General features: G+C 42.6%; 1 protein-coding gene across 1 annotated transcript in view; it reads right to left on the bottom strand.

Annotated features, from left to right (window-relative positions):
- Positions 1–282: 282 nt before the first annotated feature.
- LOC136875989 (uncharacterized) overlaps positions 283–24,834 on the bottom strand; it is a 440,031-nt gene continuing 415,479 nt past the window's right edge. Inside the window, exons 9-12 of the mRNA XM_068228292.1 lie at positions 23,246–23,575; positions 18,554–18,760; positions 11,872–11,901; positions 283–495 (exon numbers count right to left, since the gene is read on the bottom strand). Coding sequence (XP_068084393.1) covers positions 283–495; positions 11,872–11,901; positions 18,554–18,760; positions 23,246–23,575 — 780 coding nt within the window. The remainder of the gene's footprint in view (positions 496–11,871; positions 11,902–18,553; positions 18,761–23,245; positions 23,576–24,834) is intronic.

The following is a 24,834-nucleotide window of genomic DNA, read 5'->3' as shown; positions in this document are numbered from 1 at the left end:
AACCACGCAATATCAGTTTATTGGAAGATTATACTCTTTATTAAGATCATATACCCTTTTTTCTACGTTCGAAAATCTTTGAGCTTCAGAACGACTGGCAACTCCATATTAAACAAGGCTCACATGTCAGTAGCTGCTCCGCTTCGATGAGAACTCCAAACACGTTCAGCAGACGTGCTACTGACGATCAAATTGACATACTGTAGGCAGTACCCGAGCGGTCTGCAGCTTCAAGTGACTGTGTTGAACCTGCCCTCAGATGGACGACAGCAGTTAGAGTCTTCAGATGTACAGCGACTCTCGGTGCTTCAGCCTCAGTGAGTATGCGTACTGATGCTGCATGAAAGTGTGTCTGTTGTTGACAGGCTGCTTGGTGATGTTAGCCATAGCACAGCCCATAGCGAACTCCAGAGCTCGACACAGGGTCTGGAAACAGAACCATGGCCATGGACGGGGTTGCGTTCCGTTGGCAGGTCGTGGTGTATCATCCGACCGCTGAAAGAATAACATCAATGAAGATTGAATTTAATCAACAACATTAACTTGCAACTAGGTGGAATGCACACCTATCTCTAGCTTAAATGTAGTTATTTACATAACATCCACAGAAAGAATTATTTATTTCCATGTTAGAACTAATTTTCTACAGACTGACATTGTATATTTATCACGGAAATCATACAGGAACAGAATGTATCTGCATGTCACATGGAACACTTTATTACATGACATGTTCAAAACGCCTTCCGTTAACATTCCTACGAGGGGCGAAGTATATTGTTTTACACTTTATTTTTTGTACGTCCACGTATGGTTCACATTTCACTTTTGAAAGTGGTGACGTGAAACGAGTGTCTTGTTGCGCCGTTTGGTAGCAGCACGCGCACAGGGCCAACGAATGCACTCGTCATAGCCATTTTGTAACAACACGGTCAGCGTAGGAGCAGACAACATGGAAAGCAACCGTCAAACCGTCAGGGACAGCGCTATACTACTTGGTTCCTATGGAAAGTAGGCGTGACCACTGCAAAAATTCATCGGCGCTTGGTGGCAGCCTGTGGAGAACATGCGCCGTCATGGAAAACGGTTTACAACCGGGTGGAAGGTTGGAAAACAGGTCGCACATCGGTGGACAAGGGAACCAGTTCTGGAAGTAATGTGACAACGTCAATACTAGCCAACATTGCCCGGGTTGAACAGGCCATCCAAGGAAACAAATGCATCATATTTACGGAAAAGGAGGCAGCCACGGGAATTAGCCGAAACACCCTGCAGCGGATCGTGTACGGCCACTTACAGTTGGGGAAGGTGTCATCCACGTGGGTGCCTAGACTCTTGTCTGCAGACGAAAAGCAGAGGCGTGTAGACGTGTGCAGAGGAATTTTGCAACGCCATAATCAAGATCCAGCTGACTTTATAGCTAGACTTGAGACTGGTGCTGGGACATGGCTCTATTACCATGAACCACAAACGAAACAACAATAGATGCTATGGAATCTGCCACATCCACCATATTCTCCCGACTTGTCACCAAGTGATTATCACGTGTTCGGGAACATGAAGAAACCTCAGCGTGGTCGCCGTTTTGCGGATTTTGAGGAACTGGACACAGCTGTCAAGGCATGGTTACGCAGGAATCCTAAATAATGGTTTCAGGAAGGTCTGGAGATACTGAAATATCTATGGCAAAACTGCATATAGTTACAAGGAAATTATGTTGAGAAGGTGGACGTAACAACTGATGTGTAATGTAGCCTACTTCATTTGGGTAGAAAAATAAAGTGTAAAACAATATGTTACGCCCTTCGTGTGTTCTTCTTCTACGTATGAGGAAAGTGTCCCGAAATTCTGGCCTACTTTATTTTTACAGCCTGTATATTGTCTGTCTAACTTGAACAGTTCTCTGGAAAGTATACTGTACCCTTATATATTTTAGCACATACTTTCCTGAATAAAACAAAATAAGATTAAAACTGTTAGTTTTACCAGAAACAGGGAGGAAGTGTAGAATTTCGAATTGAATTTGCTATAAAAAAATTCGTACTCATTTTCTTCTTAGCTTTAAAGGTTTAAAAAGAAACTACATTTTAATGTCTTGTACTGCTGTGTTATCGAACTATCAATCCGAATTTGTACTGTACCACATCTATAAGTCTGTCTTCAGATGTTCTATTTAGAAGCAATTCCTGAAGAGTGAAGTCACTTTGAAAGTATCTGAATTTTCAACGGGCCAACTCTGCCGTGTATTCATTTTTGTTTGTATTCTTATTGGAAAGATTTCTTCTCCTATACCGGGTGTTGCAAACGTTTGCGCTGAAATACGGAAACTTTCGAATAGGAACATAGAGTAGACGGTGGGCAAAATAAAATCAGCCCGGAAAATATTTATAAAACTGACGCGGAATTGGCTCGTGTTCAATCAGGAGAACTTTCCATCAAAGGAAATGACGGAAAGCGTGATTTCGATCCACCAATCGGTTGATGTCATATGTGTGCGCTTGAGTACCTCCCGCATCTCCAACACGCGAAGATTCACTGGACGCATGCACAACACTAAATTTGTAAAGGTACAGATGCAGGTGCTGTTTGATAATGTTTCAACACGACTACCTATGAATTACCATTTGGAGGATACTCATTGATCGAAAATGGTAAGAGAGGATTTTGAATTCCAGCCCTTGAATGGCATTAATGCGTTCTAGTTCGCAGTTAGGGTACTTGGTTGCACCCCTTTTTATTATATTATTACAGTTGTGTTCTTCCATTGCTCTTAACCAGTTCAAAGTCTCCCTTAAGTAGCTTTCTTTTTTCTTTTGCTATTTGCTTTACGTCGCACCGACACAGATCGGTCTTATTGCGACCATGGAACAGGAAATGTCTAGGAATAGGAAGGATGCAGCCATGGCCTTAATTAAGGTACAGACGCAGCATTTGCCTAGTGTGGAAATAGGAAAGCACGGAAAACCATTTTCAGGGCTGTCGACAGTGGGGTTCAAACCCACTATCTCCCGGTTGCGCCCCTTACCGCACGGCCAACTCGCCCTGTGAAGTAGCTTTCAACACCCCTTTCCATGTCTAATGTCTGTAATAATTACATGCTTGTGTTATCTTTAAAAATCTGACGACTTATTCTCCATACACTGGATGCTTTTTTTAATAATAATAATAATGTTATTTGCCTTACGTCCCACTAACTACTTTTATGGTCTTCGGAGACGCCGAGGTGCCGGGATTTAGTCCCGCAGGAGTTCTTTTACGTGCCAGTAAATCGACCAATACGAGGCGTCGTATTTGAGCACCTTCAAACACCACCGGACCAAGCCAGGATCGAACCTGTCAAGTTGGGGTTAGAAGGCCAGCGCCTTAACCGTCTGTGCCACTCAGCCCGGCGATGCTATTTTAATACCATGCAGCATGCGTGAAAACTTGTTTAACGTTCGAATCTATTACTGCGCGCTCTACAGCAAATCCCGAGTATTTCGGACTAATGGAGGGCGAGATCTGGTCCGAATTAGTGGAAGTCCGAATTATAGGATATCTTTCTCAAGTAGGTTTTTGATGCTATAATCATCATCATCATCATCATCATCTGTTTACCCTCCAGGTTCGGTTTTTCCCTCAGACTTAGCGAGGGATCCCACCTCTACCGCCTCAAGGGCAGTGTCCTGGAGCTTCAGACTCTTGGTCGGGGGATACAACTGGGGAGTATGACCAGAAGATTGGAAGGGATAGGCAAGGAAGAGGGAAGGAATCGGCCGTGGCCTTAAGTTAGGTACCATCCCGACATTCGCCTGGAGGAGAAGTGGGAAACCACGGAAAACCACTTCCAGGATGGCTGAGGTGGGAATCGAACCCACCTCTACTCAGTTGACCTCTCGAGGCTGAGTGGACCCCGTTCCAGCCCTCGTACCACTTTTCAAATTTCATGGCAGAGCCGGGAATCGAACCCGGGCCTCCGGGGGTGGCAGCTAATCACGCTAACCACTACACCACAGAGGCGCACTTTGATGCTATAATAACGGATATAATTCTGTATTGAAGTATGTATACATTTATCCAAAGGTTAAATATCAACTACGTGGTATGATCTTCAAATATAAAGAAGATAAAAGTATAAAATATAATAATATTTTAAGAAAAATTCTCCGACCAAAGAAATGTACTGACACATACAGATTACGCAATAACAAAGACATAAAACACGCAGCAGGATTTCGGATACCGACGACAGACTCACTAAGAACTTGTTTACCATTTCAAGAAGCCCGATAGGAAAGGCAAGTCTTATGACAAATGGTTTGTTAACACCAAAAAGGATCTGCAAGAAATGAACATTATGGATCATGATATTCACAATAGAACCACTTTCTGAAAAAAGATACACATATTTGAGGGGTTTCTGGAGCCAGAAAGAGCGACCAAGAAGAAGCAACATTGGACGGCTGAAAATAAAGAAGCTGCAAGAAAGAGAATGTAGGAATAGTGGCACCAAAGGGAGACTGAAATCGTGAAGAGTTGTTTACGTGGTGCAAAGCTGGCCAAAGTAATTATAACGATAACAATGTTAAATGATATCATAAAAGCAATTTTTTACGAAAGTAAGCAAGTTACAATATTAAAGGGTAAATTACTACTGTATTCATGTGTCATGAAAACGAAAAATCTGAACTTCACAGACTACATTCAGAATAATGTTTAGTCAGTTATTTGCTGTTGTCTTCGCATCTAATGTTGTTATACCAAGTATACGTTAAAACGTAAACATTCCCTCACAGGTCCATCAAGGAGTAGAAGATGATGGTTCAAATCATTTGTAACTCCTGAATAATGGTCTGTTCTTTCCACGTCAGCTGCCTTTCTTACTAGGACTAAACTTTTACTTTAGGGCTATATGCCACTCCACAACTGAAGGACTTATGTTTAAATTTATCGACTACCTGACAAGTAATGGAACCCAGTTCCTTGCGACCCCTTCTCGATCACATAGGATAGGCAGCCACATACGTTCTTACAGTTTATCCGTCATTATCTAGCACATTCAGTTTGGAATACAGACTTAAATAATCATCCTCTTCTTCCCAACCTTCTGCGTAGTGTCATGGGATCGGCACATCAAATGAAAAGCGATCTGAGTCAAGGTTGTACCGTTTTCAGAAAACTAAAGAAATGTTCTCACATCTTCAATTGTTATCATTAGATAACAAATTATGGTAAATTCTCCTTGCAAGGTATACATTTAGACATTTTTTCTATGAAATTTTGAAATATCCTGTTACCACAAAATAGACTATTTCTGACTTGTGTCACTTTTGATAATAATTATTATTTTCCTTGCATTCATAAGAACTTAAACATTTTTAAAGGTCTAAATTAACCCATCAGTAAAGTAGATTTTGTCTCATTCATTCGTCATCTGGTGTAGCGTCTGAAGAGGTAGCCACTGGAAGATTTCGTTGTAAAAGTCTTGATGTTCATCTGCAATGTAAGTGAAAACCTTCTTCAAATCTTCAGTCTCTCTGGCCTTGATGGGGACTTTGCCATGAGGATATGCCTTGGCTGTAGATAACACGACGTCGTTTAGTTTTCTTGAGGACACAATTTTACAAGATGCTCTCTGGGGCTTCCATAAACTCACTCAATCTGACAGTTCCCTTTATAAAAATAATAAATATAAATAATGTTAATTGGCAATAGGGAATCGTTCCATTTCATTAAGTGCACGGTTCATTGTTTCTAAGGTGATTGCTATCCTTTTGCACAACTTGGGCCACCAACTAGAGTACCTCGTAATCAACAATAATGTCCGTATATACAGGAGTAACAGTCAGAAACTTCCCAGCACACAAGCGCATTTCCCTGCTGAATATGTAAAAGTAGCGAAGTCTCTGAATAACCTACTTGATTGTTAAAAATGTACCCATGTCACTGACTAAGGTCCTTTTGACACTCAATGGAAAAACAAGGCAGCATAATACTTTGTGATGCTTGCAGTAGATTCCTTTTTTTGTATCGACCCAGGTGACAATGAAAATGCAGTTAACTCAAAAGAGTAATTTTAGTGACTTAGATCCCTGCAATCACCCATTTGTGTGGATTTTTGCGCTATTTTACGACCCGAAGCCCTTCCTGAAGCCAAATTTATATGAATGGAGGTACTCACTACAGCCCTTTCCTGTAGTGGTTAGAAGTGTAGTGTGTTTTGTGTAGACGAGGGGAACTGTTTGAAGACGAACACAAACACCCAGTCCCTCAGTTAGAGGAAATCCGCGGCTCAGCCGGGAATTGACCCCGAGGCCCTCCGAATCGATGTCCATTTAGTAGGCTGAGCATTTAGCCAAGAGGACGAACCCGAAGAAGTCTGCCGATATAATTTTCAATAGTATGAGCTTCGAGAGTATGTAGGTTAAGCAATATTCTTAATTTCAAGTTCCATATTCACCAGATGAGCCTAGCGTGTCTCTAAACGGTAGTTTGACTAGCATCGATTCATTTAAGGAGGACGCACGAAAAGGCAACGAGGGCTGGAAATAAATAATTAGACCTTCATTCCTCCAAGGTCAATCCTGTCTTAACCTTTACTGCATAATCAACTCTGTTTATAAATAAATAGCTTATCATATCGTAAGCACGACGCTAGTTACGGGGCTCTGGATGCTAACTGGGAAATTAAATTAGCTCTTAAATGGAGAATACATGTATTTATGTAAACAAACTAGAAAATAATGTGGTCAGAAAGCTAACTACCGAGCTCGATAGCTGCGGTCCCTTAAATGGGGACAGTATCCAGTATTCGTGAGATATTGGGTTCAAACCCCATTGTCGGCAGCACTGAAGATGGTTTCCTATTTTCACACCAGGCAAATGCTGGAGCTGTACCTTAAGGTCACGGCTGCTTCCTTCCCACTCCTAGCCCTTTCCTGTCTCACCGTCGCCATAAAACCCATCTGTGTCGGTGCGAGGTAAAACAACTTGTTAAAGAAAGCTAACTGAATGAAACAAAAAGAATGAAACAACAACAGGAATAAATGATACAGAAACAGATCTTTAAAAATATGCAAGACGGGTACTTTAATGTGATTATATCAAGTTGTAGGCCCTAATAACTATGGTCCGGCTCATTCCACCATTACAGAAGACCAGCAATTAAAATTCACAATAAAGTCAAATATGAATAGAAAAAACAGCAAGAAGGGTCACTTTCGACAAAGAACGATAAAGATGATAGGACAGATATAGGGTCTAAGGTAACAACGAAATATGTGTTGGACAAAGTTCATTTGCTCCAGGGTAACAAAGACTAAATGGAAGTATGATATACAACAGTTCTTCCTATAGTTAATGACTGAAGTGTTAGAATATTTACAAGCCATGAATGAACAAATGCAATTACTTTACATACAAATATAACATTAACAATATTATATAAAAAAGGAGAATATGAGAATATAGCAATTTTAAAATAAGAATATTTATACAAGTATAAACGCGAACAAAATGTCTGTTACATCATCAGCCCGTAGGGTGATTAGATTTTCAAATCGTAGCATTGAAATGTATGGTTTTTATAAGCCACAAAAACCTATAAAAGTGCTTTAATGAGGCGTGCTAGGCAAAGGGAGGTGTGAGGTAGTTCGTCATTATTTCCCTCCCTTCTTCAGGAATTGCCATTGCAGTACGACTAATCTTATAAACAATACTTTCCACGGCATGCAAAGGCTCAAATTGTGTTTTGAATTTCATTATATAGTACCACCGGTAACACAACAACTACCATATTGTTACATTCCGGCCCTCTGTGTTTAGATGCCCTTCGTTATTTCCTGCCAGACCGGGGACCCTACAAGTCTGTCGGAAGACATGTCACGGTATTGGCTCTATTGTTCTCTTCGTCTGGTTTCTCCATATGCTTTCTGGAACGGGGAACGAGAACCCTTCTCTAGATTCTATTGCTTGTTCATCAGGATATAAAAAAGAGGCTAGCCGCGAACAGTGAGTCAATGTTGGAGTTCGGTAGTTGGACTTGGGCGACAGTAGTGTTGATTGTCGTCAGTGTTCCACCGGAGTCAGTGTAAGGTCGTGTACTGAGCGGAGTATTACCTGTGTACTGCCTTGGAGTACCGACTGGAGCACAGTATGTGTACCGACGTGGAGTGATTTTAGCTGGATGGCAGTAGTGCTGGTTGTCGTCAGTGTTCTACCGGAAGAAGATTATCATCGTGTACTGAGCGGAGTACAGTCCGTGTACTGCCTTGGAGTACTGCGTGTGTGTACTACCATGGAATGTAGACCACCTTGGAGTGTGTGTTAAGTAGTTCACTGTGTGGAGTGGCCACGTGTGTTGACTGTGTTGATTGTACGAATGGCTTACTTTCTCTGGACTCGAGCCAAGGAACAATCGTCGTGTATTGTAGAGGTCAGCGGCCCCGTGTTTAAACATCTACGTGCAGCTGTTGTGTGGGTTGACTGGACTTGCGAGACGAAGGGGATGTAACGACAGCAGTCAATCCAGATTTATGGCAGGTCGCCCATCCAGTTAAAGAGAGCCCAGGTGGGGTCCTGCTGTGAGAGACTTGTAAATAGACAAGAGTTAGTGGAGTGTGGTTATTCATGGTTGAATATTATTCTGTGTGTATGTATCCAAACTAATTGGGTCATCCTAGAATTAAATTAGATCGACAAAACAGAAAGTAACAATGTTACAAATGTCATTAATAGACTGAGAATGCGGAGGAAGCTTCGTTTTGCTCTGGTCCCTGCCAGGAAACATATGACAAATACTGAATCCATCAGGAAATAGCAATACGCTGAATGTGAAAATATGAAATATCCGCAGCCTGTTTCTAGTCATTCGACCGGGTCAGGAATGCAATGAATAAAGCGCCCATCTAGCGGCGATGATTGGAATTGTGCCGGCTGCCGAAGCCTGTCGCACTCCTTTGGGGCAATGATTAATGACTGAAAGGTGAAATGAAATTATATTGGAGAGTGTTGCTGGAATGAAAGATGACAGGGAAAACCGGAGTACGCGGAGAAAAAGCTGTCTCACCTCCGCTTTGCCTAGCACAAACCTCATACAGAGTTGCCGGAATTTGAAACACGGAACCCAGCAGTGATAGGCCAGCGCGCTGCCGCCTGAGTAACGGAGAAATCTCAACATATTAATAAACTTATAAGAATATAGGAATCTATTTATAAGAATGTAGCGTACAATAGAAAAATATCGCATAAATTATATAAATGTAGGGCCTATACGATTATAAAGCCGGTGCCGTGATGTAGGGGTAGCGTACCTGCCTCTTACCCGGAGGCCGCTGGTTCGATTCCCGGCCAGGTGAGGAATTTTTACCTGGATCTGAGGGCTGGTTCGAGGTCCATTTAGACTACGTGATTAGAAATGAAGAGCTATCTGATGGTGAGATAGCTACCCCGGTCTAGAAAGCTAAGAATAGCTGCCGAGAGGATTCGTAGTGCAGACCATACGACACCTCATAATCGGCAGGCCTTTGGGCTGAGCAGCGGTCGCTTTGTAGGGCAAGGCCCTTCAGGCTTTTAGCGTCATGGGGTTAGTTAGGTTGGTTATAAGCTTACAAATGACCGGGCAAGTTGGCCGTGCGCGTAGAGGCGCGTGGCTGTGAGCTTGCATCCGGGAGATAGTAGGTTCGAATCCCACTATCAGCAGCCCTGAAGATGGTTTTCCGTGGTTTCCCATTTTCACACCAGGCAAATGCTGGGGCTGTCCCTTAATTAAGGCCACGGCCGTTTCCTTCCAACTCCTAGGCCTTTCCTCTCCCATCGTCGCCATAAGACCTATCTGTGTCGGTGCGACGTAAAGCCCCTAGCAAAAAAAAAAAAAAAAAAAAAAAAGCAAAGCTTACGAATGGATTCGTGCAAACACTTTAACAGAAATTATGAAGAAAAGCACTACCAAGTAAGAAGGATTACTTGTTGATGTAAATTAAGTAGTCTAATCAGGTCAGATTTCTCACTATAGCATCTTGGACGAACCGTATTGTCGATAGCCATAAAAGCGCACCCATCTGCATCGCAAATTTCGATGGAGGTACAACCAACTCATGCACTTGTAACAGTCTTGTCTCATTTCGTCGTTTATACTATGCTACCGGATCTGGCTTCAGATCTGACAGGACCGTGTGAGTGTTATAGTGCACCAACATATTTCACGCAAGGCTTCTTCCACGGGACAATAAAAACAAGATCTGACGCACGGCAAAGTTCTACGTCGATCAGAGAATTGCATGTTATTAGGGAACGTACGAGTTACTGTATGAATGTAAAAGAGAAAAGGGAAAACTTAGGAGGAAGGAGACGAGCTGCTCTACCAAGCGGTTTGTTCCGAACTGTGAAGGAGAGGTCACGTGGAATTATATTAGACTAACAAGTTTCAATAGAGTTTTTAAAAGCGGGAAAGATCACAATGAAAGATAAAGATGAATTTAAAGGGAACAACTGAGGCAAATATTCGTTTATGTGAAGACGAATTAGGGATTGGAATTATGAATGTATTTATTTATTTATTTATTTATTTATTTATTTATTTATTTATTTAGTTAGTTAGTTAGTTAGTTAGTTAATCCGCTTGGTTCTTCCTCCGGAATCGGCGAGGGATCCCACCTCTACCACCTCAAGGGCAGTGTCCTGGGGAGTGAGACATTTGGTCGAGGATACAACTGAGAGGGAGGACCAAAACCACGTCCAGGCCGCCTCAGCTGGTATGCTGGACAGGGATCTTGTGGGGGATAGGAAGATTGGAAGCTATAGGCAAGGAAGTGGCAGTGACCATCCCAGCATTTGATTGGAAATGAGATGGGAAACCACGGAACACCACTTCGGGGTTGGCTGACGTAGAAATCGAACCACTCCTTTACTCAACTGACCTTCCGAGGCTGAATGGAGCCCGTTCCATTCCTCGCATCGCGTTTGAAATTCCGTGGCAGAGGCGGGAATCGAACCCGGGCCTCCGACGTTGGCAGCTAATCGCACAAACCACTGGGCCGATGACCTTAGATGTCAGGCCCCTTTAAACAACAAGCATCACCACACTCTGCCCTACTCGTTGGCTGAATGGCCAGCGTACTGGCCTTCAGTTCAGAGAGTCCCGGGTTCGATTCCCGGCCAGGTCGGGGATTTTAACCTTCATTGGTTAATTCCAGTGGCCTGGGGGCTGGGTGTTTGTGCTGTCCCCAACATCCCTGCAATTCACACACCACACATAACACTATCCTCCACCACAATAACACGCAGTTACCTACAAATAGCAGATGCCGCCAACCTCACCTTAAAAGGGCTGCACTCGGCTAGAAATAGCCACACGAAATTATAATTATTATTATCATCACACTAACCACTACACTACAGAGGAGGAGTTCGAATTATTTACTAAGGGAAATATTTGACAGTGCCGGCCCTGTGGTGTAGTGGTAGCGTGCCTGCTTCTTTCCCGGAGGCCCCGGATTCGATTCCCGGCCAGGTCAGGGATTTTTACCCGAATCTTAGGGCTAGTTTGTGGTCAACTCATCCTACGTGATTACAATTGAGGAGCCATCTGACGGTGAGATGGCGGCTCCGGCTTAGAAAGCCGAGAATAATGGTCGAGAGGATACGTAATGCTGACCACATGACACTTCATAATCTGCAGGACTTCGGACTTCCTTGAAAACATTTAAGAACAGACTAGGTAAACATCTGATAAGGAATGCAGATCAGTTGTAAATGATGACGAAAGGTTCTCTTGAGCCAAGATGCCCTTGATTGACTCGGAAGATCATTACACTCCCCAAGGAGAATGTCAATGAAGAGGATTGCAGTTTTGCTCTCGACCTAAGAGTCAAACTAATGTTCTTAAGGATGAACTGGCAGTAATTTAATTGCAGAATTGGTGGGCTCGTGTGCTATTGCTGTGAGTGCACATTAGAAAGCTGTCCGGCACGCAATAGCGCTCTAACTGTCGGATCGATATTCGTCTCTGCCCTTGACTCGTGTATCTCTATCACTAAGATTACTCGGCGCCTCCAGTTTCCAAGATCTCCTGCGCTTCTCTGACATCCTCCGACATTTTAAGTAGGGTTTTCAGGTATCCCGTAATGCCCGCATTTGAAGTCAGGAACTGACTCCACGCAGGATAGCAAATATCCCGTATTTATAGTCCAGTACAAGGATACGGGTCGGGAGAGATTGTTCTCGCTACATCTATTTGACAATGTCACCTGGCGCTAATAATTACTTCGCGCGAATTCAGAGGAGCGTTGAGTAGTTAATTCTATACAGTTTTATTTGTAAATGGTCTATGGTAAATACACTGAGAGACGAATGGCACTGTAGTGAGCAAATCAAATGAGATGTTATAAAAACCCACACAACATACGACAGTACAGTTTAGGGTTATAAGAGACGCAGTGGAAATACGCAAAGATCCTAATAATTTCAACAAGGACACTAGCTATCAGTTAAGCAATACGTGGTTCCTAGTCGTTAAAGATTTACGTACGTAGTTTTCTTCCATATTTTTCACCATACTTTATTTCGTTTCAGTTTTTTTCAAAATTCGTACTCACCTCATCAATAGATGTTTCACCCCAGCCTATGTGCCAGTCTGTATACCCCTGTTACTCCATTAATTCTTGCTTCTTTTCATGCTGTGTCTTCAAGATCGATCAATCAATCAATCAATCAATCAATCAATCAATCAATCAATCAATCAATCAATCAATCAATCAATGACGACGACGATGATGATGATGATGATGATGATGATGATTGTTATAAAGAGGCCTAACATCTAGGTCATCGGTCCCTAAATCAATCAATCGCCATTGACCTGCGTAGAGGACATCACCCTGGTGGCATATTCCCTATTGGTTATTTAACTGTCCGCCTCTGTGGTGTAGTGGGTCGTGTGATTAGCTGCCAATCCCGAAGGTCCGGGTTCGATTCCTGGCTCTGCCACGATATTTGAAAAGCGGTACGAGGGCTGGAACGGGGTCCACTCAGCCTCGGGAGGTCAACTGAGTAGAGGTGGGTTCAATTCCCACTTCAGCCATCCTGGAAGTGGGTTTCCTTGGTTTCCCACTTCCCCTCCAGGCAAATGCCGGGATGGTACCTAACTTAAAGCCACGGCCGCTTCCTTCCCTCTTTCTTGTCTATCCCTTCCAATCTTCCCATCCCCCTCAAGCCCCCTGTTCAGCTTAGTAGGTGAGGCCGCCTGAGCGAGGTAATGGTCATCCTCCCCAGTTGTAGTTCCAGACCCAGAGTCTGAAGCTCCAGGACACTGCCCTTGAGGCGGTAGAGGTGGGATCCCTCGCTGAGTCCGAGGGAAAACCGACCCTGGAGGGAAAACAGATAAAGAGAGATCGTCACTTAACTAGCTTTTTAAATAATTTCGAATAATTTGAAAATTTATTGAACATTTCCCTTGGTAAATTTTTCCAATTCCTAACTCCTCCTCTTATAATAGAATATTTGCCCCAATTTGTCCTGTGGAAATCCCACTTCATCTTGATATTGTGATTTTTCCTACTTTTGAAAGCTCCACTCAATCTTATTCGGACCGAGGGAGTTGGCCGTGCGGTTAGGGTCGCGCAGCTGTGTGCTTGCATTTGGGAGATAGTGGGTTCAAATCGCACCGTCGGAAGTCCTGAATATGTTCTTCCGTGGTTTCCCATCTTCACACCAGGCTAATGCTGGGGCTGTACCTCGAATAAGGCCACGGTCGCTCCTTCCCAGTCCTAGCTCTTTCCCATCCTTCCACCCCCGAAAACCTTCGATGTGTTAGTGCGACGTAACAAGTGGCAAAAATAAATAAATAAATAAATAAATAAATAAATAAATAAATAAATAAATAAATAAATAAATAAATAAATAAATAAATAAATAAATAAATAAATAAATAAATAAATAAATAAATAAATAAATATTCGTCTACTGAAGTAATTTCACGCCACCTCTCTACTGACAGCTCGGAACATAGCGCCTAGTCGAGAAACCTGTCTCCTTTCTTCTAAGTCTTTCCAGTCCAAAGTTTGCAGCATTTTCGTAACGCTACTCTTTTGTCGGAAACCACCGAGAACAAATCGAATCCTTTTCTTTGCATTTTTTCCAGTTATCGAATCATGTAATCCTAGTGCGGGGTCCCATACGCTGGAACAATGCTCTAAGTGGGGTCTTACCATTGACTTATATGCCCTCTCCTTTACATCCTTTACATCTTATGAAGGGATCTGTAAACTTTATTTACAATCCCGTTTATGTGATTAGCCCAATAAGATCTTCCCTTAGGATATATATAGGAAACATATATGTCCAATAACACTGCCTTGAGAAATTCTTCTCTTAATGGTTACAGGATCAGATAATGATTTACCTACTCTATTTCTCTTAGTTCTATTCTCTAATAATAAATAAATAAATAAATAAATAAATAAATAAATAAATAAATAAATAAATAAATAAATAAATAAATATTCGTCTACTGTAGTAATTTCACGCCACCTCTCTACTGACAGCTCGGAACATAGCGCCTAGTCGAGCAACCTTAATTAGAGACTCGTATACGTTTAAATATGTAATCTGTATGCCTAGGTGAATTAACACTTTGTCTAGAAAAATCCTTTATTTAAAGCTAGCTTTGTGACCTCGTTTATCTCCGAAGTCCATATATTTAGATTATTGCAAACTGAATCTAACATTCACCATCTCCGTCCGCCTCTGCTTCTCTTACCCTTTGCGGTAAAGTCTATTATTCTTCTAGGTAGCCTATCCTGCTCCATTCATCTCGCATGTCCCTACCATCGAAACTGCTTTATACGCAAAGCTTCATCTATATATTTAATTACTAATTTAGCCTCCCCTCATTTGGAGTACCCGTCTCGTTTATTCCCACCTGTAAGTATTTTTTTTGCTAGGGGCTTTACGTCGCACCGACACAGATAGGTCTTATGGCGACGATGGGATAGGAAAGGCGTAGGAGTTGGAAGGGTGCGGCCGTGGCCTTAATTAAGGTACAGCCCCAGCATTTGCCTGGTGTGAAAATGGGAAACCACGGAAAACCATTTTCAGGGCTGCCGATAGTGGGATTCGAACCTACTATCTCCCGGATGCAAGCTCACAGCCGCGCGCCTCTACGCGCACGGCCAACTCGCCCGGTCCTGTAAGTAATAATAATCACTCTCGCTATCTTCATATCTGAAACTTTCAACTTGTGAATAATATATTATCTTGGGTCCACTCATCTGTCACGCGCAGCAAACTGGGGAATTGGGAACATGCATCATTTTCAAAAATATTTTTTTTGAAAAGTACACCAATGAAATAGTACGTAAACGTGTTGCATTGTGGTATGTTGCCTTGTTTTCTACCATTAAAAAAATATTTAATAGTGCCTTTCCGCAAGGCGAGTGAAACGGCCTCTGACGTAAGCGGCGCGCTGTGACGTCACGATCCAGTACCGCATGGAGCTCTACCAGCCGTTGTGCATCAGCCGTTGCTAAAAGCCGATTGTTTATTGTTCATGATCGCGAATAACTTCGAAATGACAGAAGAAAGGTTCAAAACAGCACAGTCAGATAATCTACCATGTGTAGATGTCATCATTCTTGAAAAATGTGACTTTTGTGGCCGCAGAAATTCGCGAATAACAAGCAAGTTTGTAAGTGGCGTCTTTTATATACGTTCAATGTACTGTAACCCATAGTATTAGGATAACAACGAACCTGGATAGATATCACATCACTTTCAACATTTCCTTCTAGACTGATTCTCCTATTAAAGATTAACATTACATTTTCGGGCTTTCAGCATTAGTAAAGTAAGAAATCGGATTTCAGCACTAACATAAACATATAGGTAGCATTATAGTACTAGTCCGCTTCTGTGGTGTAGTGGTTAATGTGTGCCACTCCCGGAGGCCCGGTTTCGATTCCCGGCTCTGCCATGAAAGTTGAAAACAAATAGTACGAGAGCTGGAACGGGGTCTACTCAGCCTCGGGAGGTCAACTGAGTAGAAGGGTTTCGAATCCCACCTCAGCCATCCTCGAAGTGGTTTTTCGTATTTTCCTACTTCTCTTCCAGGCACCTAAGGCCACGGCCGTTTCCTTCCCTCTTCCTTGTCTATCCCTTCCGATCCTCCCATCCTCCAACAAGGCCTCTGTTGAGCATAACAGGTGAGGCCGCCTGGGCGAGGTAATGGCCCTCCTCACCAGTTGCATCACCATACTCAAAGTCTCACGTTCCAGGACACTGCCCTTGAGGTGGTAGAGGTGAAATCCCTCGCTGAGTCTGAGAGAAAACCAACCCTGAAGGATAAACTGATTAAGAAAGAAAGAAAGAAAGAAGGAAAGAAAGAAAGAAAGAAAGATCATAGTACTATAGGGCTATAATCTATCATTCCCCAAAAAATATATATTTATGGTTGGGACAACTGGCCTACCCACTTCCGGCGCCCATGAAAGAGAATTAAATATCTTTGTGAAGGGAAAAAGTTAAACATGATAAAGATAAATATGACTTCATCTAGTTTTCACAAGTTGGGCTGGGTGGTTCAGACTGTTGAGGTGCTGGCCTTCTGACCGCAACTTGGCAGGTTCGATCCTGGTTCAGTCCGGTGGTAGTTGAAGGTGCTCAAATACGTCAGCCTCGTGTCGGTAGATTTACTGGCACGTAAAAGAACTCCTGCAGGACTAAATTCCTGCACATCGGCGTCTCCGAAAATTGTAGAAGTAGTTAGCGGGGCGTGAAGCCAATAACATTAATTACTTTTGGCTTTTAACAAGCTGAGCATATCAGGAAAGAAAAGTGTCCTGGTGACATTTTAGTCGCTCAATACAGGAATGTCTTTGGGTGCTGTGACTTTTACTATTTTTTTTTTCTGTTTGCTTTACGTCACACCGTCACATATAGGTCTTATGGCAACGATGGGACAGGAAAGGCCTAGGAATGGGAACAAAGCGGCCGTGGCCCTAGGTACAGCCTCAGTATTTGCCTGGTGTGAAAATGGGAAACCACGGAAAACCATCTTCAGGGCTGCTGGCAGTGGGGTTCAAAACTCACTATCTCCCGGATGCGAGCTCACAGCTGCGCGCTCCTAACCGCACTGCCAACTCGCGCGGTATTTTTACCCTTCGGTTTATTGACTTGGCTAAGTTGGATAATATTTTAAACACCTACATCACTATTTTCACCTGTGTGCAATTATGTTATTTATTTCATTAATATTATGATAATTATTATAATTGAGCATTGTTAACTTATGAGACCCCAACAGACAAGCATTGGTTTTGTGTAGAGTTATACATTTGTTAAATTCACGTTGTTTCCTTTCATGATGTACACGCCTATCCTTTGTTACATTATAGAGTATTTAGATATAGCCTAAATTTCTTTACTAATTAAGCTCTTCAATAAAGACATACATAACTGTCGCATGTCAAGATATATTGGTAGAATTAGAGCTGTCAAAATGGTTCATAACCCCTTTGATTTATTATCTTGACATGGATCACCCAAAACATAGGTTAGGTTTGGAGAATACTTTAATAATCACCTGTTTATTACTTTCATATTCCAAGATGTAATTGAAGCATTTAAATAAAGCATCATACATTAAAATTTAAAGTTTTACCACTAGAACAGCTGACATGGAAAAGTGATTTGAAAATTCAAACAAATTCATCTTACGTTAATATCTTCAAAAAAATAAACTGTAGACTTTTCCGATATATCACCAGCATTTCTCCGGCTCGCCAAAATCCATTTCTCCCTAGTTTTAGCGTCTTTGGAACATTTATAAACAATTTGGTACGGTATGCGATGTGCTATTGCACATCGGAACTCTACACCATTTATAAGTTTTCTGCCTCACTGTCTGCGCAGGATTCATTTTAAGTCTAAAATATACCACTCAGATTATTATCCAATGTATAGACCTCGAATTTAACTATACCAGACACTAACGTAAAGTAGAAATACGCGAAGTGTATCCTGCTTCTCACAGCACACTATGTATTATTTCGTCTGCTAATTCAGTCAACCTGTACGATGACGTCAGACCAATGAGATCGCGTACTTGCGTGACGTGACATTTTCGTAGATTTTTATCATGTTTGGAGTTATTATTTGTACATTCTGATCACATTTTTGAATTCTGCATGAAATTTTGAATCAGATTAGCATATTTTTAATTAAAACACCGGATCATGCATGTTCCCTATTTTAGAAATTCCCTGAGTCCCATAATTTTGCCTTAAATAGATGGTTGTAACACATCTTGCGAGTGAAAGCACTAACACAAGTCTTTCACGTTTATGCACTCTCATATATCAATCGACTGAGCCGATATTCTACCCCAGAACGTTGAGAACTAAAGGTGAAATTCTAATCAGTTATTCAAGGTCGAGGAGATAAACAGGATTATATCGATAGAGAAATGTGAGAAATTCATTCTTGAAACACTGAACATAATCCTTACAACACTATCTACGTGACTGCATGGAGTTTAATAACATCCAATGTTTCCAGAACTCACAAAGTGCGGTCTCGTGGCTGCGGAGAGGCCGTAGGGTCCGTACAGCCGCCCCATGTCTGCTATACACAACACCAGACCCAGAAGAGCTGTGGCATACGTGACGTGGAGAACTTTCTGCACTTGGCTCTTACGGTTCGTAGGTGGTGAAACTTCGAGGTTCTGCGACGAGCGGTTTACATAGGCGATGTGGTTGAGGATGGACTGTAAGGTCAGTTCTCCAGTCGTCTGTAAACAGTAAGTAACAATTCGGCATTTGTAATGTGTTCTTATAACTGAAATGTTAAATATTGACAATTCACGAGCTACGTCCTGAAACAGACATCATTTCTATAAATGGTTGAAATATCTATAGTATCCAGATTTCGTGTACAAATCCCGAAAATATATAATATCAACTCAATGGATTTATAATAAAGTAAAATATATATTGTAACTGCTGTGCCAAAACTGCGAATGAATCATAAGTACATCGTACTCTAGGAGTGGGTAAATAAATAAATTAATTAAGTAAATAAATAAATAAATAAATAAATAAATAAATAAATAAATAAATAAATAGCGTTTAGTCGAGCAGCCTGTCTCTTTTCTCCCAAGTTTTCCCAGTCCAAAGTTTGTAGCATTTTCGTAACGCTACTCTTTTGCCGGAAACTACTCCGAATGTGACCATGCATTCATACAGTATGGTACAGAAACGTTCATAATCCTTTATCCACGCACATAGCAAAATGAACTCAACAAAATTGTTCTGATGGACTGCATATCAATATGTGGCTGGGAGGCGTAACCAGTCTTTGAGGGAAATAATGGATAGGAAGTGCATTGTCACATTCGCGGTGACAGCGATAATATACAGTAGTCTATTTGTGAAAGCCGCTGTAGAAACATTATGAGAAACACACAATGTGGAAGGTTGGGTGGACTACTGTCATGTTTCTAGCGGCCTGGTGAAATCCAATGAAGAGCAAGTGAATAAATGAAGGACGCAGCTTTTATATAATATTTACTTTAGCGTAAGAAATATAAATGTTAATTATCTACTCTACACCCTTCACCTCATCGGCAGTCCGCCCCTGTAGCGTAACGGTTACTGTTATTAGCTGCCGTCCTCGGAGGCCCGGGTTCGATTCCCGGTACTGCCAGAAATTTAAGAATGGCAGGAGGGCTGGTATATAGTTGAAATAGTACATGCAGCTCACCTCCAATGAGGGTGTGCCTGAAAAGAGCTGCAACACCTCGGGATGAGGATACGAGTTTCCTTTTTTTTAAAATCTCATCCGCAGTCCGGCGGCATGGCTAAATGGTTAGAATGCTGGCCTTTGGTCCCAGGGATCCTGGGTTCAATTCCCGGCTGGATCGGGGATTTTAACCTTAATTGGTTAATTCCTCAGGCTCGGGGACTGTGTGTGTGTGTGTATGCCGTCTTCATAATTGGAATTCATCACAGGTAAAGACGCATCCTCAAAGACGCGCAGGTCGCCTATATGCGTCAATTAGAAAGATCTCCAGAGGCCTTAGACCAATGTTACTATCTCATCATACCGAGCGAGATGTCAGTGCGGTTAGGGGCGCGCAGCAGTGACCTTGCATGCGGGAGATATTGTGTTTGAAACCCACTGTCGGCAGCCCTGAAGATCGTTTTCCGTGGTTTCCCATTTTCACACCAGGCAAGTACTGGGGCTGTACCTCAATTAAGGCCACAGCTGGTTTCTTCAAAATTATAGCCTTTTCCTATCCCATCTTCGCCATAAGACCTATCTGTGTCGGTGCGACGTAAGGCCAGTTGTAAAAAAATGATCTCATCTGTATCCTTAACAATATGAGATGACTAGCATTACCCGCCGCAGCTTCTTCCGCGACGGTTTTAACTGTAAATGATAGGAATTGTATTTAATAAAGATTTACTCATCAATGCCAGTAATTATTTATAGTTTAATGTCATATGAATAAACGTCAATTTGGTATTCACACATTGCAGAAACTTACTATCGATAACAATAAATTATAATTAAGATATACCTCGTTCAACCATTTACACCTCCTGTATGTCGATTTTTTTAAGAACTGCAGAAATTGCATTTTAAGGATTTATATGAAGAATATTTTAGTTCAAAAAACGAAGTACCGGGCGAGTTGGCAGTGCGGTTAGGAGCGCGCAGCTGTGAGCTCGCATCCGAGAGATAGTGGGTTCGAACCCCACTTTCGGCAGCAGTGAAGATGGTTTTCCGTGGTTTCCCATTTTTACACCAGGCAAATGCCGGGGCTGTATCTTAATTAAGGCCACGGCCGCTTCCTTCCAATTCCTAGGCTTTTCCTATCCCATCGTCGCCATGAGACCTATCTGTGTCGGTGCGATGTAAAAAGTAACTAGCAAAAACGAAGTCTTCTTTTTTATTTCGCGGCAGAAAAACTTCACAAAAGTTACATTTGCAGAATACATTTCTTTAACCGGTTGCACCCCTTCTACGTCGAATTTTAAAAAAAATGCTGAAATAATGTTGTAGGAATTTATATGAAGAATGTTTCGCTACAAGAACGAAGTTATATTTTATTTTGCGGCCGAAGCAATCAACAAAAGTTAAAGTTTGAACATACCCCATTTTAACGCTTTAAATTTTCTAAAACCCTTTCCTAGCACTCCCTTACACAGTTATACAAAAACATATCCTGAACAGTTCATGTGTCTAGCATTAATGCTACTACTAATAAAAACGTTTCCATTCCGTCTCTGAAGGGGATGGCGGGCCTTCTAGACGGTAACGCCGTCTCTCATTTCAGGGAGATGTGGTACGGTGAAGGAGATGTTAGGAGAAGGTGAGGGGGTTGGCGGCCGTGGCCTATACTAGGAACTGTGCAGGAGAATTAAAAACCACGGAAAACATTTCCCAGGACAACCAACGGTGGGTTCCAGCCCCTCTCCGCCTCCCAAATACAGCGACAAGCAGCCACGGTCCCTACCCCACCTCTGCTTGGTTGGCGGGTGGGAGTGCAGAGCCTTCGAACTACGGACCAGCCGTGGCGCCTGTACTCTGCAACCCCTGACCTCTACTTTAGTTTCGACTGGGCGTTTAGGAGTCAGTCAGTCAGGACATTGATTTTTATGTAGAAGATTCTCTTTACAGCTTCTTTCTAATTCTGCACATCATATCATCCTCTACTTGTAATAATGTATGTAAATTTCATGACACAGCTCAGTGTAGATCATACCGTATATATATTATATACAAGTTAAAACTAAATTCCCTAATTTCATTGTCCAGAAACAAACGAATAGAGCTCGCTGCAAGTTACGTATTCTTTAGTTCGTAGGACTGCCGATAGATAGCGCACAAGTGCACGCGTTGATGAAAAATACTATTGGCGCAGCCACAGTTGGAAAAAAGTACTAAAAGGACTTGTCATGGGCGAAACTGCGTGCAGTGATTTCTTTTCGACGGATCGAAAGTTCGGAACCTGTCAACATTTTCAGGAAAATTAAGTTTTTATATGGAGGTAAAACGATGCCTGACAAGCAGGTGTGGAAATGATGTCTTAAATAAGTAACGGGTCTCGTTATTGTGAAAAACGAAGAGCAGATCAGCTACCCATCAACATCATACGTTTTCAATGAATCAGCCCTCTTTTGCATAATCGGGACACCTGAAGACTCCAGTATGCTATTAAAACCATCCCCAGGTTATAAGTTTTCTTAATTTTTTTCACCGGGCGAGTTGGCCGTGCGGTTAGGGGTGCGCAGCTCTGAGCTTGCATCCGGGAGATAGTAGGTTCGAAATCCCAACTGTCGGCAACCCTGAAGATGAATTTTCCGTGGATTCCCATTTTCACATCAGGCAAATGCTGGGGCTGCACCTTAATTAAGGCCACGGTGCCGCGGTGTAGGGGTAGTGTATCTCCCTCTCACCTGGAGCTCCCGGGTTCGACGTGGATATGAGGGCTCTTTCGAGGTCCACTAAGCCTACGTGATTACAGTTGAGGAGCTGAATGATGGTAAGATGGCGGCCGCGGTCTAGAAAGCCAAGAATAATGGCCGAGAGGATTCGTCGTGCCAACCATACGGCACCTATAATCTGCAGGCCTTCGGGCTGAACAGCGGTCGCTTGGTAGGCCTTAGCCCTTCGGAATCAATGCAGGATTCTAAGTTCTGATTAATTTTTATCTAAAGTACAGTACTGTATATTTCGAATACCAAAGTTGTAAAGGTTAAAAGCAGACCGATTTTTGTGAGGTTCGATACCGAATCAAGAGCTCAGGAATTTCACCGAATAATAAGAATATCCGCCTCTGTGGTGTAGTAGTGTGTCATTAGTTGCCACTCCAGGAGGCCCGGGTTCGATTCCCGGCTCTGCCACGAAATTTTGAAAGTGGTACGAAAGCTGGAACAGAGTCCACTCAGCCTCGGGAGGCCAACTGAGTAGAGGGGGCTCGATTCGATGCCCACCTCAACCACCCTGGAAGTGGTTTTCCGTGTTTTCCCACTTCTCCTCCAGGGAAATGCCGCGATGGTACCTAACTTAAGGCCACGGCCGCTTCCTTCCCTCTTCCTTGTCTAACCCTTCGTATCTTCCCATCCCCCCACAAGGCCCCTGTTGAGCATAGCAGTTGAGGTCATCTGAGCGAGGTACTGGTAAAAACCAACCCTAGCGGGTAAACAGATTAAGTGGAAGGAGAAGAATAATCAAGAATAATAATAACAAGAATAACCAAGTGACTCACCCTCTCCCTACGGATGTAGTCGTCAGCCTGTGGCAGCAGACTGGTCTCTGCGGTCACTTCGTCCTCCGGCTGCTCCAACCGCTTGTTCCTGAAGCTTCTCTCTCGTGGACTCGAGGGTTCGGGCTGATCACCACGATGCTGCTGCTGCCAACTGCCACTCTTCTTGCGCACGATGTTGTTGGCCGTGGATGACACTAGCGAGATGGACACGTCCTTATCTTCAGAGATGGACGAACAGTTGTTGGCCGCACAGTCACTGCCTCTCCGCGACGCCTCACTTCCACGGCGGGAGCCGTCACTGCTGAAGCGACGGTCTAGTCCTTCGCGACCCTAAAAAACAGTACGAGCTCACAAGATTACAAGTGTACCTTTAGTAAGAGGTAACAGTGTTAAATTAACTAATGGTTAAAGCTTCATGTTTATGGAGCACTCTACTAAATTAATCCATCTTCATCAGCGTAATAATATCTTAGGGGACGATCCGGTCCCTTCCTCAGATCATGATGAATTATTGGGCAGTGTGTAGGGATAGCTCTGCAATGACTTGGAATTTCAATCCTCTCATTGACATGCGTCATATGTACTGAATTCCGTCGCTGCTTCCAGCCAGTCCTTTTATTTTACAAGTTGCTTTATGTCTCATCGATAATGATAGGTCATGTGGCGACGATGAGATAGGAAAGGCCTAGGAGTCGAAAGCGAGCGGTGGTGGCCTTAATGAATGTGTAACCCCAGCATTTGCCTGGTGTGAAAATGAGAAACCACGGAAAACCATCTTCAGGGCTGCAGACAGTGGGGTTCGAACCCACTATTTCCCGGATGCAAGCTCACAGCTGCGCGCCCCTAACCGCACGGCCAACTCACCCGCGTGTGTAAAGGAAAATGAACATTTCTGTAGGAATGTATGTTTGCATGACATATTTACCCATTCCTAGATTATGATATATTTAAGCTAGAGGAAATCAACATAGGTGGTTTAATGATTTCAGCGATTTCCATTGTTGGCGCCAATTTTTTGAAAGAGATATTTCTGCCAGTTACAACGTTAGGGAAAATTGCCACATTGCATTAAGGGGTTCATTAATAATTCTAAGAAATCATTGTTCCAATTAGATTATCATTTATATTTCTCAAGTGTATCTATTTCATTTCTAAAAAATAATGCAAAAGTATAATTTGTTGCAAGGCAGCTTCAGCATGAGAGGAAGTATTTCATAAAATAAAAAAGTAATCAAATACTATTATGTTAGTAAACACGTATTAAATACATAAATATCCTGAGAGATGTGCCTTCGCATCCTTTTCCCCGAAGTGTCATAAATACCAGGCAAGTTGGCTGTGCGGTTAGGGGCGCGCAGCTCAGAGCTTGCATCCGGGAGATAGTGGGTTCGAACCCCACTGTCTGCAGCCCTAAAGATGGTTTTCCGTGGTTTCCCATTTTCACACCAGGCAAATGCTGGGGCTGTGCAATAATTAAGGCCATGGCCGCTTCCTTCCCATTCCAAAGCCTTTCCTATCCCATCGTCGCCATAAGACCTATCTGTGTCGGCGCGACGTAAAAAACCAATAGCAAGTGTTATAAATACCTT

Source organism: Anabrus simplex, chromosome 6, assembly GCF_040414725.1.
Source record: "Anabrus simplex isolate iqAnaSimp1 chromosome 6, ASM4041472v1, whole genome shotgun sequence".
NCBI classification, from domain to species: Eukaryota; Metazoa; Arthropoda; class Insecta; order Orthoptera; family Tettigoniidae; genus Anabrus; species Anabrus simplex.
Note: the sequence above shows the minus strand (reverse complement) of the source record. Positions and strands in the feature narration are given on the sequence as shown.